Below are 21014 nucleotides of genomic sequence, written 5' to 3' on the forward strand. Positions count from 1 at the left end.
GTAAGCCCGCCTACGGCCAATTTGTGGCGCACTGCGGCCTTTAATGTGCAGCCCCAATTGGGCTTATGTTTACCGCATGAAGTACGAATATATGTTGCATTTGCCCGCAATTAATCCAAGAAATACCCATGTAGACGGCGTGGAGGCATGCCCGCTTTTTAACCCGTATGCAAACCACGCGGGACCTATTCTGTTTTTGAGTGGGCAGCCCCATTTGGGCTAGCTCGTCTACTATTCGCTTTAGGCCCACATTTGCATCGGATGTGCCTTAAAGTGTCTCGCAAGAGACCGATGCGGGCAGAAGCGGGAAGGAGCACTTTCTTGCCCCGCTACAGGCCATTAGGAAATTATCTAGGTTTTTGATGGGCAGCCCCATTTGGGGCAGATCAGGAATTTTCTGCATGAAGCCTACATTTCCGTATGACCTTCCCTCGAGAACCCCTCAAGAGTCCCATGTAGGAAATGCGCGGGCATACCCGTATTTAGCCCCGCCGCGGCCCATGCGGGACCTATTGAGCTTTTGAGCGGGCAGCCCCAAGTAGAATAGCCCAGCCTTTTCCTACACAAAACCCATATTTTTTTTTTTTGCATCGGCCCTAAAATTCCCCAAGCGGGACCCTTGATGGCCAGATGTGGCAAAATATACTCAGTTAGGCCTTTCCACGCCTATATGATGCCCAGATGGAAAAAGCAGGGGCAAGCCCATATTGGGCTTGCCCACTTGATCCCTAAAGGGGGCCCTCAGACAACCACATAGCGGGCCCTCACGGCCCGCTATGTGTTTGTCTTGCGTATCCTTCGGCAGAAGAATCGCCCACAACTGGAACACAACACAGAGAGCAATGGAATGTAAAATTGTAGATGTAACGCACGTTAGGAGACAAGACGTGTGTCGGAAAGTTCAGAGAAAAACGCGAAATCATGATATCCAAGGCGCATATTAGCACAAATGGGCATGTATAGGACATGGAAAGTAAATGCAAGATACCCGATGATCATCAAGGTTAACAGAAGAATACCAGGTTAAAGGTAAGGTAAGCGTCGAAGGAAATGAAGAAAATTAAAGGAAGTTTCGGAGATTGAGTAGATGCAGCAAACACAGGGTCAGGTTAATTTAAAAAGCACAGGCTATGCATTTGCCCTGTAATATATATATATATATATATATATATATATATATATATATATATATATATATATATATATATATATAGACTTGATGGTAGTCGTAATAATTATTTTGTTAAATTGTAGTGTGCTCGCGCAAGTAGTACAGAAAGATTTCGGTATTTAATTTGTAATGACTCATAAGGTTCTTGGAGCGTAAGTTGCAGACGGCGTCATGCAACCAATAGCACATATCGGTTGGTTTATTTAGGCAAGAACAGTCCGTCGTTGCAAAAGCTTGACAACAGTTGGCTAGGAACTCTAGTAAATACATACTGGGAAATAACAATTGAGATTGCTAAGCGGCATTGTTCATTCAAAGGGAAAGTAATGTGATACCTCAGAAAATGCGTCAATTAGTCAGATCAGGTTGTCTAGTACGAGCCTTAATTCCCATGTTTGTTTACCATGGTAAGAGTATTCAATAGGATAGAAGGTACAGAATGAACTTTGATCATGCCATTGTAATCATTGTAATCTGCACTTGCGCCTAGTTAATAAAAGCGCCTTTCTCAATAATTTTTCCATAGCTCGTAGTTTCTTTTTTTATCTTTGACTACCTGATTACGATGCCTTGATTTTTAACTCAACTTTTATTTTTAAGGAGAAGCACCTCTTTAAGCAGGCAAAATAAAAGATAACTTTTAAATTATATGTATTTATCTAATAGAGCACTGTGGAATAATAAAAAAACACCTTTCAATGCACTGTGATGTTTTGGTAGTTCTAGAGTTGTATGTCTACTTGATGCAGAAAGTAGCAGCCCATCCCTTCCACTCTAACGAACATAACTAGTTTTGAGTATACCTCAATAAAAAACAATCAACCTTTCCGTCCAGAGCATATGTAAGCAATAAATGCATTTAAGAAAGGAAACACAGCTCTCGAGGGTATCTTCCTTTTACTTAGGCGCGACTGCCCTTCGCAGCGCGTTTTAGTTCTTCATCGACAATGATATAGTTGTGCCTTGTCAATTTGGAGAAACTTTGTTTGGGCTGGCGTTTCTAATCAGCGCGTTTGAGGTGTAAGCCGAAATTTGAGGTTGTTTACGAATTTGTAGGTTTGACTGCACACAACGTGTAATTAAGGACATGTGCGCAGCGCTAGCGTCAGCAATGATGCAAGCACATTGGGCAGCCCGAAATTCGACTTAATTCAGCTTCCTGCTTTCTTTTTGGTTCCTTTTGTGCTCCCGCTTCAATGTCTTGTTCTCTTTGGTGGTGAACCGACAGCACCAGCTGAAAATATTTCATATGTGAACTGTATAAACGCCTATATTCAAGTATACATTTAATGCGATAAGCTCGAACTGATATGCTAACGTTTTAGGCTTGCGCCTAAATTAAAAAAAAAAAGAAAGATAAAGCTAGCTTTGTAAAACGTCAATTGTGCGAAATTCACTCCTACTGAGGCCTTTATTTCACTTTGTTTTTCTTAATGATTCCTTTTACGGATGTTACACAAGAGGCGGAGTTCACAAAACACAGGCATCTAGAGGCCGAAAATGTCGACGAATTTGTGACGGCAGCGAAATGGCGGGAATGAAAACATACGCGAGTTATTCTAGCATAATAAAAATAATAAATTAACTGCGCACTACCTTAAATATTAAAGGAAGAAAGCAAGTCGTCGGTAAGCGTAAAGTAGAAGCTGTAATATATAGAGCAAACTGTAGCAGCATTCACCAAACAATAGGAGAGATGAACGAAAATAGGGTTTTAAAGGGGATGAAAAGATCGCAACTGGCACAGAAGTAGCCAAATTTGAAAAATGGGGGAGGCTTTTGTGCTGCTTTTAGTGCACTAAAAACTGATGACGTGTTCATTGTCGTAAGAGGAGAAAATACGGTTTGTACTTGTACCTAAATGCTGGTTCGTTGGGGGCAGTAGGGTCGGTTTAAATAACATAAAAAGCTCAAAAGTGGCTTCGTCAATTTCAGCGCATCATTTCCTCTCATTATAATTTATATTTAATCTTTTATTTTCATGTGCGTGTTGCTGCGGTTGGAAGATGTGGTTGGAAATAGTGTATTCTCATGAAATTAATTTTATTTTGAAAGTACGTTCGTAACGATAAAATATTCTTCTTGTCAATTCCCCTTGTACGATGTAAAATATTCTTCTTGTCAATTCCCCTTGTACGATGTATATCAGCACATCTCCTTACTTCTCCAGGCCCAACGACGTCTCTTCCAGCTTACTAACGTTAGCGCTGTAGAGTTCTTTAGGTCGTCCGGGCATTGAGTTTTGTTTAACAAGCAACAAGCCCGTATACATTACATTTGCGCTAAAGTGGCAGACCTGCAAAGGAATACAATAATTTCAGTATGAGGAAACTTGGAAAATTTAGAAGCAATACTTTGCAAATTGTCGGTTATAAGCGAAACCAAAAAGACAATGGTGAGTATTGTGGCCCCGCAGCTAATAATATACATAAAGCGCTAATCCGGCGAAGATATTTTTTCCCCAAATACGCCTGGCCAGCGTCACGATGCCTTAAATCGTCCTTTGCCGGCATCTCAAAAATGGTATACATGCATACATGCATACATGCATACATACATACATACATACATACATACATACATACATACATACATACATACATACATACATACATACATACATACATACATACATACATACATACATACATACATACATACATACATACATACATACATACATACATACATACATACATACATACATACATACATACGTACGTACGTACGTACGTACGTACATACATAGAATGGAAAGAGGTTTGCTGATTTTATGACTTCCAGAAGTGACCAATGGTGTGGTCCCTAAATCCAGGTAATATATGCAGCAGGATTCCGAATTGAAAAGCCCGCTGCCATCAGGTGTTTGATTCTTTTTGTTTACAGTGCAGGGCAGTCCCATAGCAAGTGGTGGATTTTGGCTTCAGTGGCCTCATATTCGCATATTGACACCTTAAGCTTAGATATATATGCCGGAAATTAGATCACATCCGAGAAAAGACAGGAATGAGGGCAACCCCGCCCCCATCCTTAGCAGCGCAACCTCCTCTGCGCGGGTGAGACTGCGGGGGAGGGTTACCTCTCACGGAGGGATAAGAGCACATCTGTGGTGCGGGAGGTGTTTCTTTCTTGATGAAAGAAGAATAGAATTTTCCCAATTAAGCAGTCGAGACAAAGCTGACCCCTAGAGTCACTAGGTGAGTCGCTATGTCCGCATATGTCTTAGAAGCAGTAGATGCCATGGAATCCAGTGAATATGAATCGGCCTCAATGTACGTGTCGCCACCTGTTGGCAGCGGCTGGTATGTCGGAGCAACCAAACTGCTTGCAGGACGTCAGTACGGATCTGAACGTAGGCCGCAGGAAGCATAGTTCTGGCGGCCACGGAGTGGTGCGCCTCTTGAACTGCAACGAGCTCAGCACAGAATGCTATAGGCGTTTCCGTTATATGAACCGTGGAAATCTAATTAAAGCCAGGACTGCACGGACACTACACTGCTGTTCTTTCTTCACAAACTTGTATGCTCTGATACATGTAAACAGATATGGACCTTTGAGCCAGCTGAGCCCCCTGCATTTACAATCTCTGTGGAAGTCCCAATTCTCTTGCAATTATTAAAGAATTTATCCGCCCGATGTTAATTATTATTAATATTGATACGGGGCACGAAATACAACAGCTGAAGATGTGTGAATGTCCCGTCAAGCAATAACCTTCTCGTAGCACCAACCGTTGCTATCCCTTCATCTTCTTCTGTGTCACTGTTGCTGATCGCTGTCTTTTTCAACATTCAGCAAGGCAGGGCATATGTCACATTACCCCCCCCCCCCCCCCGCGACAAGCACAGTCCCGGTGCGCACTAGGTCGACCTACTGCAGGTGGGGTATGGCTTCATTCGGCCGACATGAACAATCTCGATGCGTGGCGTAGCGGACTGTTGCGGTGAATTCAGAGGGGTGATTTCGTACGTCACAGGAGTGACTGACCGTAAAACACGGTAGGGCCCTGCGTAGCGTGGTAAGAGCTTCTCGAACAGTCCAACTTTACGAGAGGGAGTCCAGAGCAAGACCAGAGAGCCCCGAGAGTAGTAAACGTCCCGGTGACGAGAATCATGGCGTCTTTTCGGTGAATTTTGGGAGGAAGCCCTTTGTCGGTGAGCATTAGCACGGGCGGCGTCAGCTCGAGAGATGGCGTCCCGAACGCAGGAACTGGCATTAGCGGCGGGAGGCAGTACGCTGTCAAACGGAAGGAGAGGGCCGTGGCCACATAGAAGATAAAAGGATGAGTAGCCCACTTTGTCGTGACGGGAGGAATTATACGCGAACATTAAAAACGGCAAAGTAATGTCCCAGTCACGATGATCATCCGAGGCTTACATCGACAGCATGTCCATGAGCGCGCGATTGAGGCGTTTGGTGAGGCCGTTCGTTTGTGGATGGTAAGCGGTGGTGAAATAGTGCTTAATGGAGCAGTACCGAAGAATTTCATCGACTACTCGAGCAAGAAAGCTACGGCCATGGTCAATGAGCAGCTGGCCTGGAGCACCACGGAGAAGGATGATGTCGTGGAGGAGAAACGCAGACGCACCAGTTGCACAGCTGGTGGTATATCGCTCGGGTGACACCTTAGCTCATAGTATATTCCATGGCCAGCCACCAAAATCCATTTATTCCCCGACGCAGAAAGTGGGAAAGGCCTGTGGGGATCAAGGCCAACTCCTGAAAACGGGTCTACTCGGATGTCGATCCGCTGAAGGGATCCAGCAGGCATAACCGAGACCTTATTCCGTCGCTGACGCCGGTCATAAGAAGCCACGTAACGACGAACATAGCGATAGAGGCCTGGCGAAAGGAAGCGGCGGTAGTGGCGGTCGTACGTACGGGACACGCCAAGGTGGCCCGCAGTGGGCCCGTCGTGTAGCTGCTTAAGAACGGTGGTACACAGGTGTTCTGGGACTACGATCAGAAGCTCGCCGCCATCTGGTCGCATATTCCGCCGTTATAAGGTTCAGTTGTGGAGCACAAATCAATGGTAGCATCAAGGTGATCAGTGCTGAGGTGATTGATAATGCTTCAAAGCTTGGGATCTAAGCGCTGCTCATGGCGAATGTTTTAAAGGTCAGAGATGGCGAACACACATATGTCATCATCACACTCGTTCGCAGGTGGCAGATCTACCGGGTTGCGGGACAGGAAATCGGAGCCAGTGTACAGCCGGCCGGACTTGTGGACGACAAAAAAGTGTATTCCTGAAGGCGGAAGGCCCAACGCCCCAGGCGAACAGTAGGGTCCATCAGCGTAGAAAGCCCGCATAAGGCATGGTGGTCGGTGATGACGGAGAACGGGCGGCGAAACAAGTAAGATGGAAACTTTGCAATGGCCGACACGAGGGCTAAGTACGCACGTTCAGTGATCGAGTAATTCCGTTCAGCCGCAGAAAGGGGGCGACCGGCATAAGCAATGACACGAGTGCGACCAATCTGTTGTTGGGTGAGCATGGCACCAATACCGTGACCACTGGCGTCGGTGCTTACCTTCGTTGGTGCCGAGGGATTGAAGTGTGACAGGACGGGCGGGTTGGTGAGGGCTGCAATGAGCGCAGAAAGACTTGAGATTGTTCTTGGTCCCAGCAAAATGAAGCATCGTTCTTTAGAAAATTGGTAAGTGGACGAGCCGTCTCCGCAAAGCTGGGTACAAACCGCCGAAAATATGAGTAAAGCCCAAAAAAACTACGCACGTCACTGTTACAGCGGGGTGTAGGAAATGCACTTAGAGCACGTATTTTGTCTGGGTCAAGCTGAACGCCATGGGTGTCGACTACGTGACTGAGTCGGCCGAAGCTACATTTCATCGAGTTCATCTGAAGGCCACCTCTTCGGAAGACGTCAAAATGACATCAAGGCGATGGAGATGGCACTCGAATGTAGAAGAAAATACAATGACGTCGTCTAGATAGCACAAGCACGTCGTCCATTTGAAGCCGCGCAGGAGATTGTCCATCATGGGCTCGAATGTTGCGGACGCATTACACAAGCCGAAAGGCATCACCTTGAATTGATACAGGCCATTGGGAGCGACGAAGGCGGTCTTCTCTCAGTCCTGTTCATCGACTGCGATCTGCCAATAACCGGATCGAAGATCAATGGAAGAGAAATAGCTGGCTCCGTGCAAGCAGTCGAGGGCATTATCTATCCCAGGGAGCGAATAAACGTCTTCTGTAATTTTGTTCAGGTGTCGGTAATCACTGCAGAACCTCCAGGTATTGTCCTTCTTTTTACCAAGCACGAGAGGTGATGCCCAGGAGCTGCTCAAAGGCTCTATAATGTTTTTTGCTGAAATCTTGTCAACTTCATCCTGTATGACGTGACGTTCAGAAACGGTGACCCGATAAGATCTGTAAATTGGGCTGGCGTCTCTGGTATTGATGAGATGCATAACTAGGGACGTTTGTCCTAAAGGGCGTTTACCAAAATCGAAAATATTGCTTTACGAAGTCAGAAGGCTCGTAAGGGCATTTGCACGATCAGGGCGCAAGTTAGGTGCACTCCTTTCTGATATGCGGGCCTCCGCAGGTGGGCACGGTACAGGTCGTGTCGACACTTTAGCAGTAGGACCTGGTAAAAGAGCGGCCACTATGATGTCAGACAGTGGGGTCAGTTGGGCAACAGTAATGTCCCCAGGAAGAACGTGCACAAAGAGGCCGAAGTTCAAGACTGGAGTATAAGCGTTGTTATTCTTTACGTGCACGATATTATGAGGGAGAGAGATTATACGCTGCAGAGTCATGGTGGGTATAGGGCATACAACGAAAGCGCCACCAGGAGCGGAGGGGAAAGGCGACATGAGCACATACACTGCAGCTTCTGGTGGCAGGCGAGTAAATGTAGCGGAGCGGAGACTGAGCGTTGAAGTTTCAGAAACTTGTTTGTCAGGACAGAGCGGTAGGTTCTCGATGAAGCAGTCCAGAAGAACAGTCAATGAGTGCGGAATGGGCAGTTAAAAAGTCGAGTCCTATTATAACGTCTTGAGGGCAACTGGGGAGGACTGTAACAAGCACAGTTATGGGGTGGTCGGCAATAGTAACTCTTGCAGTACACATATCAATGACAGTAGCTGTGTTGCCATCAGCAACACGAACGGTAGACGAGGAAGCGGGTATGATGAGTTTATTGAGGCGTCGACGGAGCTAAGAACTGAGAACAGAAATTTGGGTGCCAGTGTCAATAAGGGCAGAAACTGGGACTCCGTCCACAAGAATATCAATGAGGTTACCTCTAGGTGCGGAGGTCAGGTCCTAGTTGACATTCCGGCTCGGTAATGCAGCGTCACTCCAGTGCGCTGCCCTCGCTAGTTTCCCGAGTAGGGGCCGGCATATGATGGGGAGGAGTTGCGACGAGGTACCGGTGAACGGGATCGACGAGCCAGTGGGGATTAAGATCAGCTGGAGCGAAGAGCAGTGGGGACGGTTTCGTTGCGAGGCTCATCTGGGTGAGGAAGATAATGTCCAGATCCATCATAGGCGGGGCGGGGCTCATCTTGTTGGGCAGGGAAGTGCCGAGGTCCTTGGTAGTATCGACGGTCGGCGTTGTAATACGAGCGAGAAGCGAAGAAGGTACTGCTACGGCATTAACGACGGTCGGCGTTGTAATAGGAGCGAGAAGCGAAGAAGGTACTGCTACGGCATTAACGCCATGTGTGACCGGCTTGAAGGCAAATGAAGCAAATTGGCCTGTCATCTGAAATGCGCCACTCTGCAGGATTGCGGCTAAGGTAGCGACGTGGAGAAGCCTGGTTGGCGGTAGCAGCAGCCGCTACAGGAACAGGGTGCGATGGTGGCGGTGGCGACACGGGGCTGAAGGAGAGGCCAACGGTGGCAAGTTCCTGGCGAACAGCGGCCTGTATCACGGCCGCAGTGTCGGGCAGCGGAGACATGAGTGTTGCAGGAGCCAAGGCCTCGAGTTCTCTTCGGATTACCCGAGTCATGTTCGATGAGTGAGAAGGCTGTTGCAAAGTCACCAGGTCATCGCAGGTTGAAGCAGGTTGATGCAGGCGACGTGTTCGGAAGCCGCTCAAAGCGGTGTACGATATGTCGTTGCTTAGACTGCTCGAAGTTTCGGCAGACTTGAAGTACCGAGTCGACGGTAGAGCAATTCGTGCAGAAGAGGATGTTGAGCGTGTCTTTCGCGAGACCCTTGTGGATATGCTGTATCTTGTCACTTTCTGGCATGTAGCTGTTCACCTTGCGGCACAATTAAAACGCACATCTAGAATATAGGCAGGGTAGGACGCCGTGGGGGAGTGGGTGCGTTCCGTTGTTGCTGCTAAAGTTCCGTTGTTGCTGCTAGAGCACGCCCAATATGCTTCCCGAACAAGTATATATATATATATATATATATATATATATATATATATATATATATATATATATATATATATATATATATATATATATATACTTGTATATATATATATATATATATATATATATATATATATATATTATTATAATATGTTACTATATTATTATCACACTAAATAAAATAGATAATAAATGCTTACATTTCTGGCTCTACCAAATGTGTATGTCTTGGTTGTATTCATTTTCTTCAGATAGGGAACTGTATTCCGTCGTCTCTCAATTATGCAAGTCGCCTAAAATAATTTGTGTATGTGCATGCCTGATTTTCATTTTTTTGCTGTTATGTATCTTATGTAATTCTTGTGCTTTACTTGTGTGCTCATTGATTTTTACTTTTGTGTGTGTATAAGCCTGAAAACATTTGTCACATGTCCTTTAGCGTGTTTGCACTGCTATGTATATGTATGCATATATGTACCGGCCTAAACTAGCTTCGGCTATTGGCCCAATACTTTTTTTGTAGTTTGTATATTTTATTGAAATAAAAAATTGATTATTGATTGATTGAAGTACTGAAGCTTTTGTTTACTGTTTTCCCAGATCACTAGCTCATATTCTTGGTTTTGGAACCACGTGCGAGTGGTTCCCGCCAAATAGAAAACTATGTTCGCCAGCATGATGGCCGCGTCCCAGTGGTTGTTTCAGCTGTAGCGCTCGTACTCTTCCAATCAGTCGTCAACGTCTTGCTTGTGTTCGCCATTAAATATGGAAGGGATGCGGATCGTCGTGAGTATGACGGGCTGAGCCGATGCTGCTGCGATGGTAGGGGCTGCCTCGGTCGTCATAGTGATCGTTGTTGACGTCGTTGTGAGCGCAGGTAGGTTGCGGCCACTGCGCAAATCCAGCTTTTTGCAGCGTAAATGAGCTTTTCTGTGCACACGGGGATCTTGATTCATCTCCACCAAGATGATACGTGGCAAGGAACACAACAGCTGAAGACGCGTGAATGTCCCCTCGAGCACCAACCTTCTCGCAGCACTAACCGTTGCTATCCCTTGGCCTTCTGTGTCACCGTGACTGATCGTTATCTTCTTCAACGTCCAGTGAGGCAGTGCATATATGCCACAATATTAAAGAAACTATTATATTCGTGTATAACTTAATACCGCGGCGCCGAATGTAGCAAAAAGGATGTTTATATCTAAATGCATCCCCCGACTATCATGACACCGCGGTTATTGTTGCTAATATATATATATATATACCTCATACTTCCCCTTCCTGCCACTGTGTTGCTGGGGTCAAGATGCGGCAGCCTCTAATCCCAGTCCGCCCTTTAATGTTCATGCAGCCGCGTACACTGACGCTTGGAATGTTGCGTCTGTACGTACTGTGACTACCATGGCGTGTAGAGGCCAAGGTAGAGAGAAGAGGATGTCTCTACGCCCTGCCTTCGGGTAGTCTCTCGCTTGAGGCCATTCACATCCACTCCACTCAACATTTGCATTATCTTCCAACTGTGCCTTCTGATATTATCTACAATGACAACCCAGGTGGATATCTGTAGTATTCAGTCTAACAACCCCTTCCGCATAGGCTCACCAAGCACGAGGCCGCAATTACGTCACGTATGAACTGCCCCATTTTCCTACAATAGATCCCTGGACACTCGGGTATAGACTGCAATGAGTTGCGCCCTTAGCCCAGGTCTTTAGAATGAGGATCGAGACTGTTCCAACCTCAAAGAATACAATAAGGCTGCCAGCCTCAACTATAAAATTTACCCAGACACTCATCCAAGCATTTCTGTGTAGGAGGCTCACGTCCTTCGAAAGATACATCTGAGTAGACTTCTCACACTTGTACGGCTGTATATCTACACATTGTGCGGGAATCTTCATGTTCCAACTACTAGGCAGCTTATGCAAGACTTTACCACTGCTTTTTTTTCTGCCCGGTTGTATGGCAATGAGTGTTTTCATCCTCTCATAATATTGGGTGGCTGGGCTGCTTTGTTCTGAGGGTAAGGAAGAGCAGCGCCTGCTCATCCAGCAGTCATAGATAAATTATGCGGCAAAGTGTTGCGCCTGCATAAAGTTCATACCATTAGAGAGGAATCACAGACTACCTGAAGTGGGAAGTGGGACGAGAGTAAATCAATGTCATTGCCTGAAAAGCCTTCTTCTACAGCATTATTCTACTTCTTCTTATCTCTCACTAGCCTAAAGTAAACAATCTCAATTATCCAGAGCCTGACTCATGTCAGTCAACTCAAGTTTTAGCCAGGCGTCAGATCTAGAAGCACATATGTATATGAAATGCCATTTATATTCAAATCGATCAGTTACCCAACATCTCTTGTCACGATTAAAGTGGACACTTCAAAAATGTTGTACTGTGCTTAAGCAAGCACCTTCACGTCCAAAATAGCTGTATATTTCATATTGAGAACCTATTCACCAATGAGTGGAATGTGTTTAAAATTTTAATTGATCATTTCTGCGTTTTTTTATTAGGTATTGTATATATCCGCTCCACGAGAGTACGCAATCACCCCTGCTCCCTACGTATAAAGATAAATATGTCATCCTTTCAAAATTCACATTACTTTTCCACATCAATAATGATTTTTGTATGGTTCCTAGTATAACATCTCACTTGGCACCTGTATTTTCTCGCATTGTTGCGGCAACACGAAAAGGCAGCCGGCAAGACAAGACCAGAGCTTCCTGAACCAGTGAAGCCAGCCAGGTGAAACTGCGGCGAAAGAGTTCAGGTGCACTATATGCACGATCTTATGGTCTTTGTTGCCAACCTAACTTGAGCATGCGGTAGAAAGTATAGGTCATACACTTTCCTCTACTTTTCTCTAAACCTCTGTGTCGTCCGAAGGCACGTACAGACGAAAACAAAAGCTTTCAGGAGTAAGTATAACGAAAACAGAATGCGTGGTCCTGTGGGTTGCATAGCTTTTAGGTGAACCACCTGAAGGACTTCAGAAAACGAGGGCCGACGTGATGCCCGTGGTGCTTACGGGGGCAGCTGTTATTTTGCATCTGTCATTTGGTAAACCACGTACTACGGACCAAATTACCATTTATACGCTTCTCGCAAAGACCGCAATGTCGAACTGCTGTCCACATCAGCGCTCTATCGCGAAGGTGGAAATTAACGTCACGATACTGGAGGTTGCACCAGCAGGCACAGATGCGCTGACGGTATTCGATATGTAATCTTCCCAGATGTCCTGCTTCTTCCGCATGCTCGGCAACCAGTTCAGCATCGTCTTCATTCTAGGCCTCTGCTTCACATGTCAGCAGAGCGCCAAGCATTGTGATGACTTGCTTACCATGCACCAGTATAAACGGTGAAAACCAAATGGTGTATGGCACTGCAGTGTTATGATCCTCATAATTATCATCATCATCATCATCATCCCCACCACCGCCAACCCCATCAGCAGCAGCCGGACTTTGCCCACTGCAGTGTGAAAGCCACTCCCATATTCCTCCAATTAACAAGGTACAGTACTCGTCATTCGTTCGAACCCTGCGAACTTCTAAACCTCACCCGCCCACCTGGCTTTCTACCGCCCCCAGCTCCGCTTTCTTTTTCTTGCTAGCCACATTGCTACCTATTTTGACCTTCGGTCATCCTCTCATTGCGCTACATGCCCTGTCCATGCCCAATTCTTTTTCTCGATTTCCATTAGAATGTCATTGAGTCATTTTTATGAAGCTTTCTTCATACTTCCTTTTTTTTTAACTTTACACCTACCATTTTCCGTTCATAGCTCTCTGCGGTGCCATGAACTTACTTAGAGCCATTTGATTTAGCCTTCCCATTTGAGCTTCTTATATGAGAAGCTCAAATTCGGATCCAAGGTCACCTTTCAACATAACAGTTATCCAAGTCTATGCACCAACCACTACTACTGAAGAAGCTGACGTTGATAAATTTTATGCTGACCTGCAATGTCTTCTAGACCGCGATCCATCATCAGACGTACTTTTTCTCATAGGAGACTGGAATGCTAAGGTGGGGAGAGAAGAAATATCCGGAATTACAGGCAAGTTTGGTCCTGGTGAGCCAAATGAAGCTGGGCAGAGGCTAGTAGAGCTTTGTTAAGAAAACAACCTGACCATAGCGAACACTCATTTTCAACAGCACAAGAGGCGCCTGTACACATGGACATCACTGGACGGTCTGTACACAAACCAGATTGATTGTATTCTTTGCCGGCAGAGATAGAGAAACGCTATACAATGAGTTAAAACAAGGCCTTGGGCCGATTTTGGCACCAATCATAAGCTTCTTGTTGCCACATTTAATCTCCGATTGAGGAAAACGCAGAAAACTCGAAGGTCTTTCAAGTATGATCGGGATCAAATTCCATCAGAGTATCCTGTGGAAGTGAGGACCTATTTCAAGAATTAGATCTAGAAGCCAGAGAGCCTGAAGAGATGTGGACTGATGTTCATGATATAATGCAAGAAGTTGCTACTAAGGTAGTTCCAAAGCAAAAGAAATGCAAGAAATCAAACTGGCTATCTGAAGGGGCTTTGCAAATAGCCGAGGAAAGGAGTGTGGCAAAGGTTACGGGGGAAAAGGAAAGAAGGTTTGTCAATGCGCATTTTCAGAAAATAGCAAGCAGAGATAAGAATGCCTTCCTGAACATACAGTGCCAAGCAGCTGAGGACAACAGCCAGTTGAGGAACACAACAGCTTTGTATAACACAATCAAAGATATCAAAGGAAACTTCTGCGCTAAGCTGGGCGGGATAAAGGACAAACCAGACAGGGACCTCACTGAAGCCTCACAGATAAAGAAGAGGTGGCAGGAATACACAGAACTGCAGAAGAAGGACCCGGATGTGCAAACCCAACATAGGACGGTTTTGATTACTGATTTTGAGCCGGACGTCCTGGAGACTGAAGTTGAATGGGCCTTAGCCAGCCTTGCTAAGAACAAAGCTAGCAGAATTGATATCATTCCAGCAGAGCTGCTTCAAAACCTCAGCCATGACGCTGGTAATGTTCTGTATACATTATGTCAGCAAATTTGGACAACCCTGCAGTGGCCACAGGAATGAACGAGGTACGTTTACATCCCCATTCCAAAGAAAGGCAGTGCCAAAGATTGATCCAACTACCGCACGATCGCGCTTATTTCGCATGCTAACAAGGTGATGTTGAAAATCCTCTAAGGTAGGCTCCAGAAGTATGTGGATCGGGAGCTTCTGGATGTGCAAACCGGGTTTCGTAAGGGCAGAGGAACTAGAGACCAGATTGCCAACCGTCGCTGGATCATGAAAAAAGCAAGAGAATTCCAGAAATCCATCTACTTCTGCTTTATTGATTATTCTAAAGCGTTTGACCACGTAGATCACAGCAGTGTGTGGCAAGCTCTCCAAGATGGGAGTTCCAATTCACCTCATCTGTCTCCTCAGGAGCTTGTATGAAGGGCAAGAGGCTACAATCAGACCTGGGCATGGTCTTACTGATTGGTTTCCGATTGAGAAAGGAGTGAGACAAGGCTGCATACTGTCGCCTTGCCTATTCAACGAATATGCTGAGTGCATTATGAAGAAGGCCGGTCTGGGCGAGTCTTCAGCTGGACTGAAGATTGCTGGAAAACGTATCAACAACCTTAGATATGCGGATGATGCTACTTTAATGGCAGAAAGTGAAGTGGAACTCAAGAGACGTCTGACGCACGTGCAAGAAGAGAGTGAGAAGTTTGGGCTTAGACTGAAAATAAAAAGACAAATATCATGGCGACTTGCCCTATCAAGTCCTGGAAAATCAAGGAGCAAGAAGTGGAAACTGACAGATTTTCTCTTCTTGGGCTCCAAGATTACCCCGGAAGGAGACTGCAGCCGTGAAATTAGGAGACGCCTGCTTCTGGGAAAGAGAGCCATGGCTAGCCTTGACCGCCTAGTAAAGAGCAGAGACAGACTGCCAACCAAGATCCGCATAATTCGTTGTATGGTCTTTCCATTTGTAATGTATGGATTCGAGAGTTGAACTGTGAAGAAAGCTGACCGCTGAAGAATTGATGCGTTTGAAGTTTGGTGCTGGCGGAGACTCTTTAGAGTTCCTCGGACTGCCAGAAGATCAAATCAATCGATATTGATGACCATAAACACTGAATGCTCATTGCAAGGTCAAATTCTAAAGTTAAAGCTCAGCTACTTTGGCCATCTGATGAGAAGAGAGGAGTCGCTGGAGAAAGCTTTGATGTTGGGAGAGGTTGAGGGTCACCGGAGAAGAGGTAGGCAGCGAACGCGATGGTTAGATGGCATCCTCGAAGCACCGCAGATTAAGTTATGTGATGTTAGGAAGATAGTGAGAGACCAGAAAGTATGGTGTGATATGGTCCATAGGCCGCGAAGGGTCGGACACGACTGAACGACTGAACTGAACTGAACCTGCTACTCATTATCCACAAGTCCTTGCCAAATACGCTACATCTTATTCCTATTATCGCCGTATTTCCCTTTCATGGTCCGGATTGTCTCTTAATATCTGTCCTAAGTATACATATTCGTCTACCACTTACAGGGGTTCGCTACCTATTGTAAATTGCGCCCCGATGGGGTGACGCAATGGTTCCGGCGCTCCACTACTGTTCTCAAGGACGCGGAATCGTATTCCGGCCTCGACGGGCGCTTTTCGATGGAGGCAAAAAGCAAGGCGCCCGTGTGCTGTGGGATGTCAGTTCACGTTAAAGAACCCCAGGTAGTCGAAATTTCCGGTGTCCACATCTACGGCGTCTGTCATAACTAGAATGAGTCGCTTTCGATGGTAAACCCCACACACCAAACCAAAGGTATTATAAGTTGCTGTTCCTTCCTGATGCTGCTGAATATTACCTTAGTCGTCTGCACAATGGTTTTAGGCCTACCTTTCTGTTTATAATTTCTAGATCATCAATCATCTTTTGCAATTTATCTCCTGAGTTAGGCAATGTTGTCAGTGAAACGCAGATTATTCAATTATTCTCAATCACCCCTCACCTCTAACTGCTCAAATTTTAGGTCTTCGAATACTTCCGCTAAGAAAGCTGAGATTTGTATTTTTGAGATCTGTCTCCTTGCCCAACACCTTTCTTTAGGCGAAATTTATTGCTTTCTTCATGCAGAATCATGATCGCAGTGTTACAAGAAAAAATTACATTGGTACGAATGTTTCATATGCTGTAGTTGGCATCCCCTTGCGTGCAGCGCTCGTGTTTGCCATAGTCCAATAACACTCAGTCAACCCTTTTCTTCAGGTGTGATATGCAGTAATGTGGCGCTGACGGATGTGGCTAAAGCGAGAAAACTGAGCATGATTTTGGACATGTTAGAGAGAATATTGTTCAGTAATCAGGACCTCTGGGCAAACTTTACGCAGGACTATGGAGTCGATGAAAACCTTCGCTATATTTGCGACTGTCGTGGAAATCAATGCTCGCGGTTGTGCATATCGCGGGCGATAATGCATGGTAAGGACGCTTCAGCAGCGCACTGATTTAGGCATAAAAAGGCTGCATCAGATCTATACCTAGCATGTACTGCATGGTGCACAAGTGGCGTGTTCCATCTTGAATGTACACGGCAGGTCCTGCTGCAGTTGCGCCCCGTGTTCCCTAGATCAGGCCAGTATACTTGCGGAGAACACGCGTGAGTGTTCAAATGAACCAAAGTGTCCGGATGTTGTGCCTTCATGCTGGATTTCATGATGTAAAGGTGTCTTCATTTTCGTCAGCCTAGTAGTAGTAGTAATAACTTTATTAAAACAGGGGGGTTTGCGGCATGCATGCCCCTGAGCCGCTGCACGGCCCCACTATGCTCAAACGGTCATGTTCCTATGGTTCATGACGTCGGCAGCCCAGTCTGTGGCGATCTTCTGCCGAACCGGGTCCCCAGAGTGCAGCAGGGTGTCCCAATCCTCCCAGGTGATAAGGTGCTCTAGACCCCGCTGGGGAGGATCCGCCAGGAATTGGAACATAATGTGGGCGAGGGTGGCGGTGGGGTTGTTGTAGAGGGTGCCGGAGGGATCGGTGAGGGTGTGGTGGCAGCGAGACGCGCTATATGGGGATGGGAGGGTGCGATTCTGGAGTAGTTACCAGAGCACCTGCATGGTGGTAGTTATCTAGTGATGGGTGAGGTAGAGGGTAGAGAAGTCGCTCGACCCGATATACCTACGTTAGCTCAGTGAAGGAGTGTATGCGATTACGCGTGAATCCCGGATCAGAGGCCGCCAGCGCCCGGTTTAAAGAACCTCGGGCGAACACACTGGCGGCCTCGTTACCGGGATTCCCGGAGTGCGCAGACACCCATATAAGCTCCACATAGCGGGGCGGGTCAGCGGCGGGTGAGCTCAGTATTCTGAGACAGAAACGTTAACTCTACTATGCGCAAACTTTAGTATCGCAGTAGTTTTAGAGCCAGAAATTATGTAGCGTGATTCCGTGTGTGAAAGCGCGTAGGCGATGGCTGCTTTCTCGGCTTGCTCCGAGGAGGTGACCAAGGGGAGGGGGACAGTAGCAAGAGGTTGCAGGAAGGAATTGGTGATGGCCAATACCACTCCCTCATTCGTACATGAGGCGACCACCCTTACGTTGTCTGTTTCGGAGCTGTAGTATTTGTGGAGCGCCTTTGATCGGGCTCGGCGGTTTTGCTCGTTATACTGGGGGTGCATGTTGCGAGGGAGAGGCTTGATGAGAAGGTCTGGGTGGAGGGCCGAGGTATGAGAAAGAAGGTAGGGTCATCCGCTGGGTGCGAATGCCTAAAGTCTCGAGGTTATGGCGACCGCTGGAGGTCTTGGTGAGACGCAAGTATTGGGCTTGGCGATAGGCCTCCACAAACTCCCCAACTGTGTTGTGGACTCCAAGCTGTAAAAGGCGTTCTGTGGAAGTATTGATTGGGAGATGTAGGGCTGTCTTGAACGCCGTGCGCAACATGACGTCCAAGGCGTCCGTTTCTTGCCTGTTGAGTCGGAGATAGAGGACTGTGTATATGAAACGGCTGAGGACGAAGGCGTGAATTAGAGGACATAGGTCTTTCTCCTTCATGCCTCTGCTATGGCCGGAAACTTGGCGGATGAGGTGCGATATCGCGCCTGTCACCTGATTTAGCTTCTTGAGAGTTAAGGTGTTCTTGTCATTGTTCTGGATGTGAAACTCCAGAACCCGAAGCGTATTCACCTTTGGGATGGGACGGCCATCAAGTTCAAAGGCAATGGGTGTGGTGGGGCATCCCCGCCTCGTGGGGTGAAGTATAAGTAGCTCAGACTTCTCTGGGTAGCATGAGAGTCCGATGCTCCGGGCGTATTCTTGTATGTTGTCGATCGCTTTGTAAGGTAGCCTCTGTGCCGCCATCGCTACCGTGTGTGGTCCACACTGTGATGTCTGCATAAATAGTGTGTGTGAGATGAGGTATGATGGACAATTTCCGGGCGAGGAAAAGAGGGTGGCGTTGAATAGGAAAGGAGAGAGGACGGACCCCTGTCAAGTACCGATGCTTCTGAGAGTGTAGAGTGGGGAGGCAAGGGGCTAAAATGAACCTCCACCATGCGGTCCGTTAAAAAAGCCTCAATGTAAGTGTACATCCGTACACCTATGTTCAGGGGAGAAAGAGCAGTCATGATCGCCTGATGTTCGACGCGATCAAAGGCTTTGGACCGATCCGAAGCCAGGACTGACTTTGTGTGACCCGGAATATCCGGGGAGAAGATGTCGTGAGTGAGCTGCAGCATGGCGTCCTGAGCGGAGAGATGAGTGCGGCAGCCCACCATGCTGTGTGGGTAAAGCTCGTTCCCGCCATGTAAAGTTTCAATCTCGCAAGCGCCACGTGCTCGAAACGTTTCCCAAGACACGAGGTGAGCGAGATTAGGCGCAGGGTTTCTAATTTAAAAGGCTTGTTTTGTTGTTGTATAGATATTACTTTGGCGCGTCGCCAAGACTGGGGGACGGTGCCCTCCATCCAGCATTTAATGAATTAGTCTGTAGTTTGCGCGATTGATTTGTCATCCAGGTTACGGAGTATAGAAGTTTAGATTTTTTCAAATCCCGGTACTGAATTCGTGCGTAAAGTCAGGAAGGCCGCTCTTACCTCCGCTTCCGAAATAGCGTCTAGTTCGGGGTTAGCTTTCCCTGAGTAGGGCGGCATGGGGTCGGCTGTGCCCAGTGAGGTGTATGTCCGCAGAGAGTGTCCAGGTCGCTGTTGTGTGTGTGTAAGAGGCGTGTAACATGGTGTTATGTAGAGGATTTGGACTGTGTAGGATCAATGAGATGTCTCAGAAGTGGCCACGCTCGCTTGGTGGACAGTATGCCGGCGAGTCCGTCGCAAACTTGCCCCCAATTAGAGCGGCATACCTCATCTGCATGTTGTTGTAACTGCATCTGCAGTTCGACCAGTCGCTTTTTAAGCGTTCTGTTTAACTTGTTGCGTTTGAAACGGTCGAGTAGGCTTTGGTACGGCTCCCAGAGGTGGATCAGCCTACTATGCATGTTCTGATTGCATCGCGGCTTTCGAGAAGCTGTCGGCACACGTGTGCATATGGCCGCACTTATAACATTGGGGCGAAATCTTGCAGCCAAAGCGCCCACTCGCCATCTGTCCCTCTTGGGTATCTGAGGGTTCTGAGGCAGCCTAGAGAGTCCCGCTCGGTAACCACCGGAAATGGAATCCCCGCATACAGGGCGCAACCTTGGCATTCGCATAAAATATGAAAGGTATTCGTTTGCAATACTGCCTTACCGACGGACTGGGTCCGACTGCACAGCACTATCTGAAGCTTTCAGCACGCCAAGGAACGTTGTGTAATCGCACGTGGTGTCAAACATACCACTCCAGTTCCACACCAACTCATGACAGTCTTCTAACCGGCTTTCTTGCTAAAAGATCGAAAGCGTATCCAGTGAAAAGAAACATCAAAAAACGAAAAAAGTACAAACAATAACGCGCGCCCTGCCCCGCCTATATTGTTTATCTGTTCGTTTTGCTTGTTTACGTGATCACACTATACATTCTTTCTTCAACCAGAAACGTTTTTACCTTTGTCGCTTTCCAATTTCAGTTTCAATTACCGTTTATTTCCCACAGCAAGTACAGGTGATGCACAAGGTGTGGCGAGGGTGACGGGATCAAGCTGCATCAATAGCAGCTTGACTGGCCCCGTCTCCCCAAACAACATGGGAGCAATCACGACAGTTTGAAAGCTCGGTACACATATATAATGGGGAGAACAATAAGTGGCAACCACTTCATATTAGCAAAAAAAATATTTATACTAAGACAAATGGGAAAGAAACAAGAAGAAGGAAATATGCATTCATTCAAAAAATACTGTCAGATTGTACAATACTGGTTAGTAATTTCAAATATTTTTATCTTGGTCAAAATACGCAGTTGCTTGTCCGTTATCTTGTATTTGTTCAGTATACTTGGCAGGGTGTTTTGAATCATCTAGAGACCATAGTTTGTACGTGGTCGT

At 46.6% G+C, this 21014-nt stretch overlaps 1 protein-coding gene across 1 annotated transcript in view; it reads right to left on the bottom strand.

Moving 5' to 3' along the window:
* Positions 1-3197: 3197 nt before the first annotated feature.
* LOC146193338 (uncharacterized) overlaps positions 3198-21014 on the bottom strand; it is a 127915-nt gene continuing 110098 nt past the window's right edge. Inside the window, exon 7 of the mRNA XM_084602691.1 lies at positions 3198-3467. Within this exon, the coding sequence (XP_084458817.1) occupies positions 3443-3467 (25 nt within the window). The 3' untranslated portion in view covers positions 3198-3442. The remainder of the gene's footprint in view (positions 3468-21014) is intronic.

Source organism: Amblyomma maculatum, chromosome 4 (genome assembly GCF_055883805.1).
Source record: "Amblyomma maculatum isolate TAMU_Amacu chromosome 4, ASM5588380v1, whole genome shotgun sequence".
Classification (NCBI taxonomy): domain Eukaryota; kingdom Metazoa; phylum Arthropoda; class Arachnida; order Ixodida; family Ixodidae; genus Amblyomma; species Amblyomma maculatum.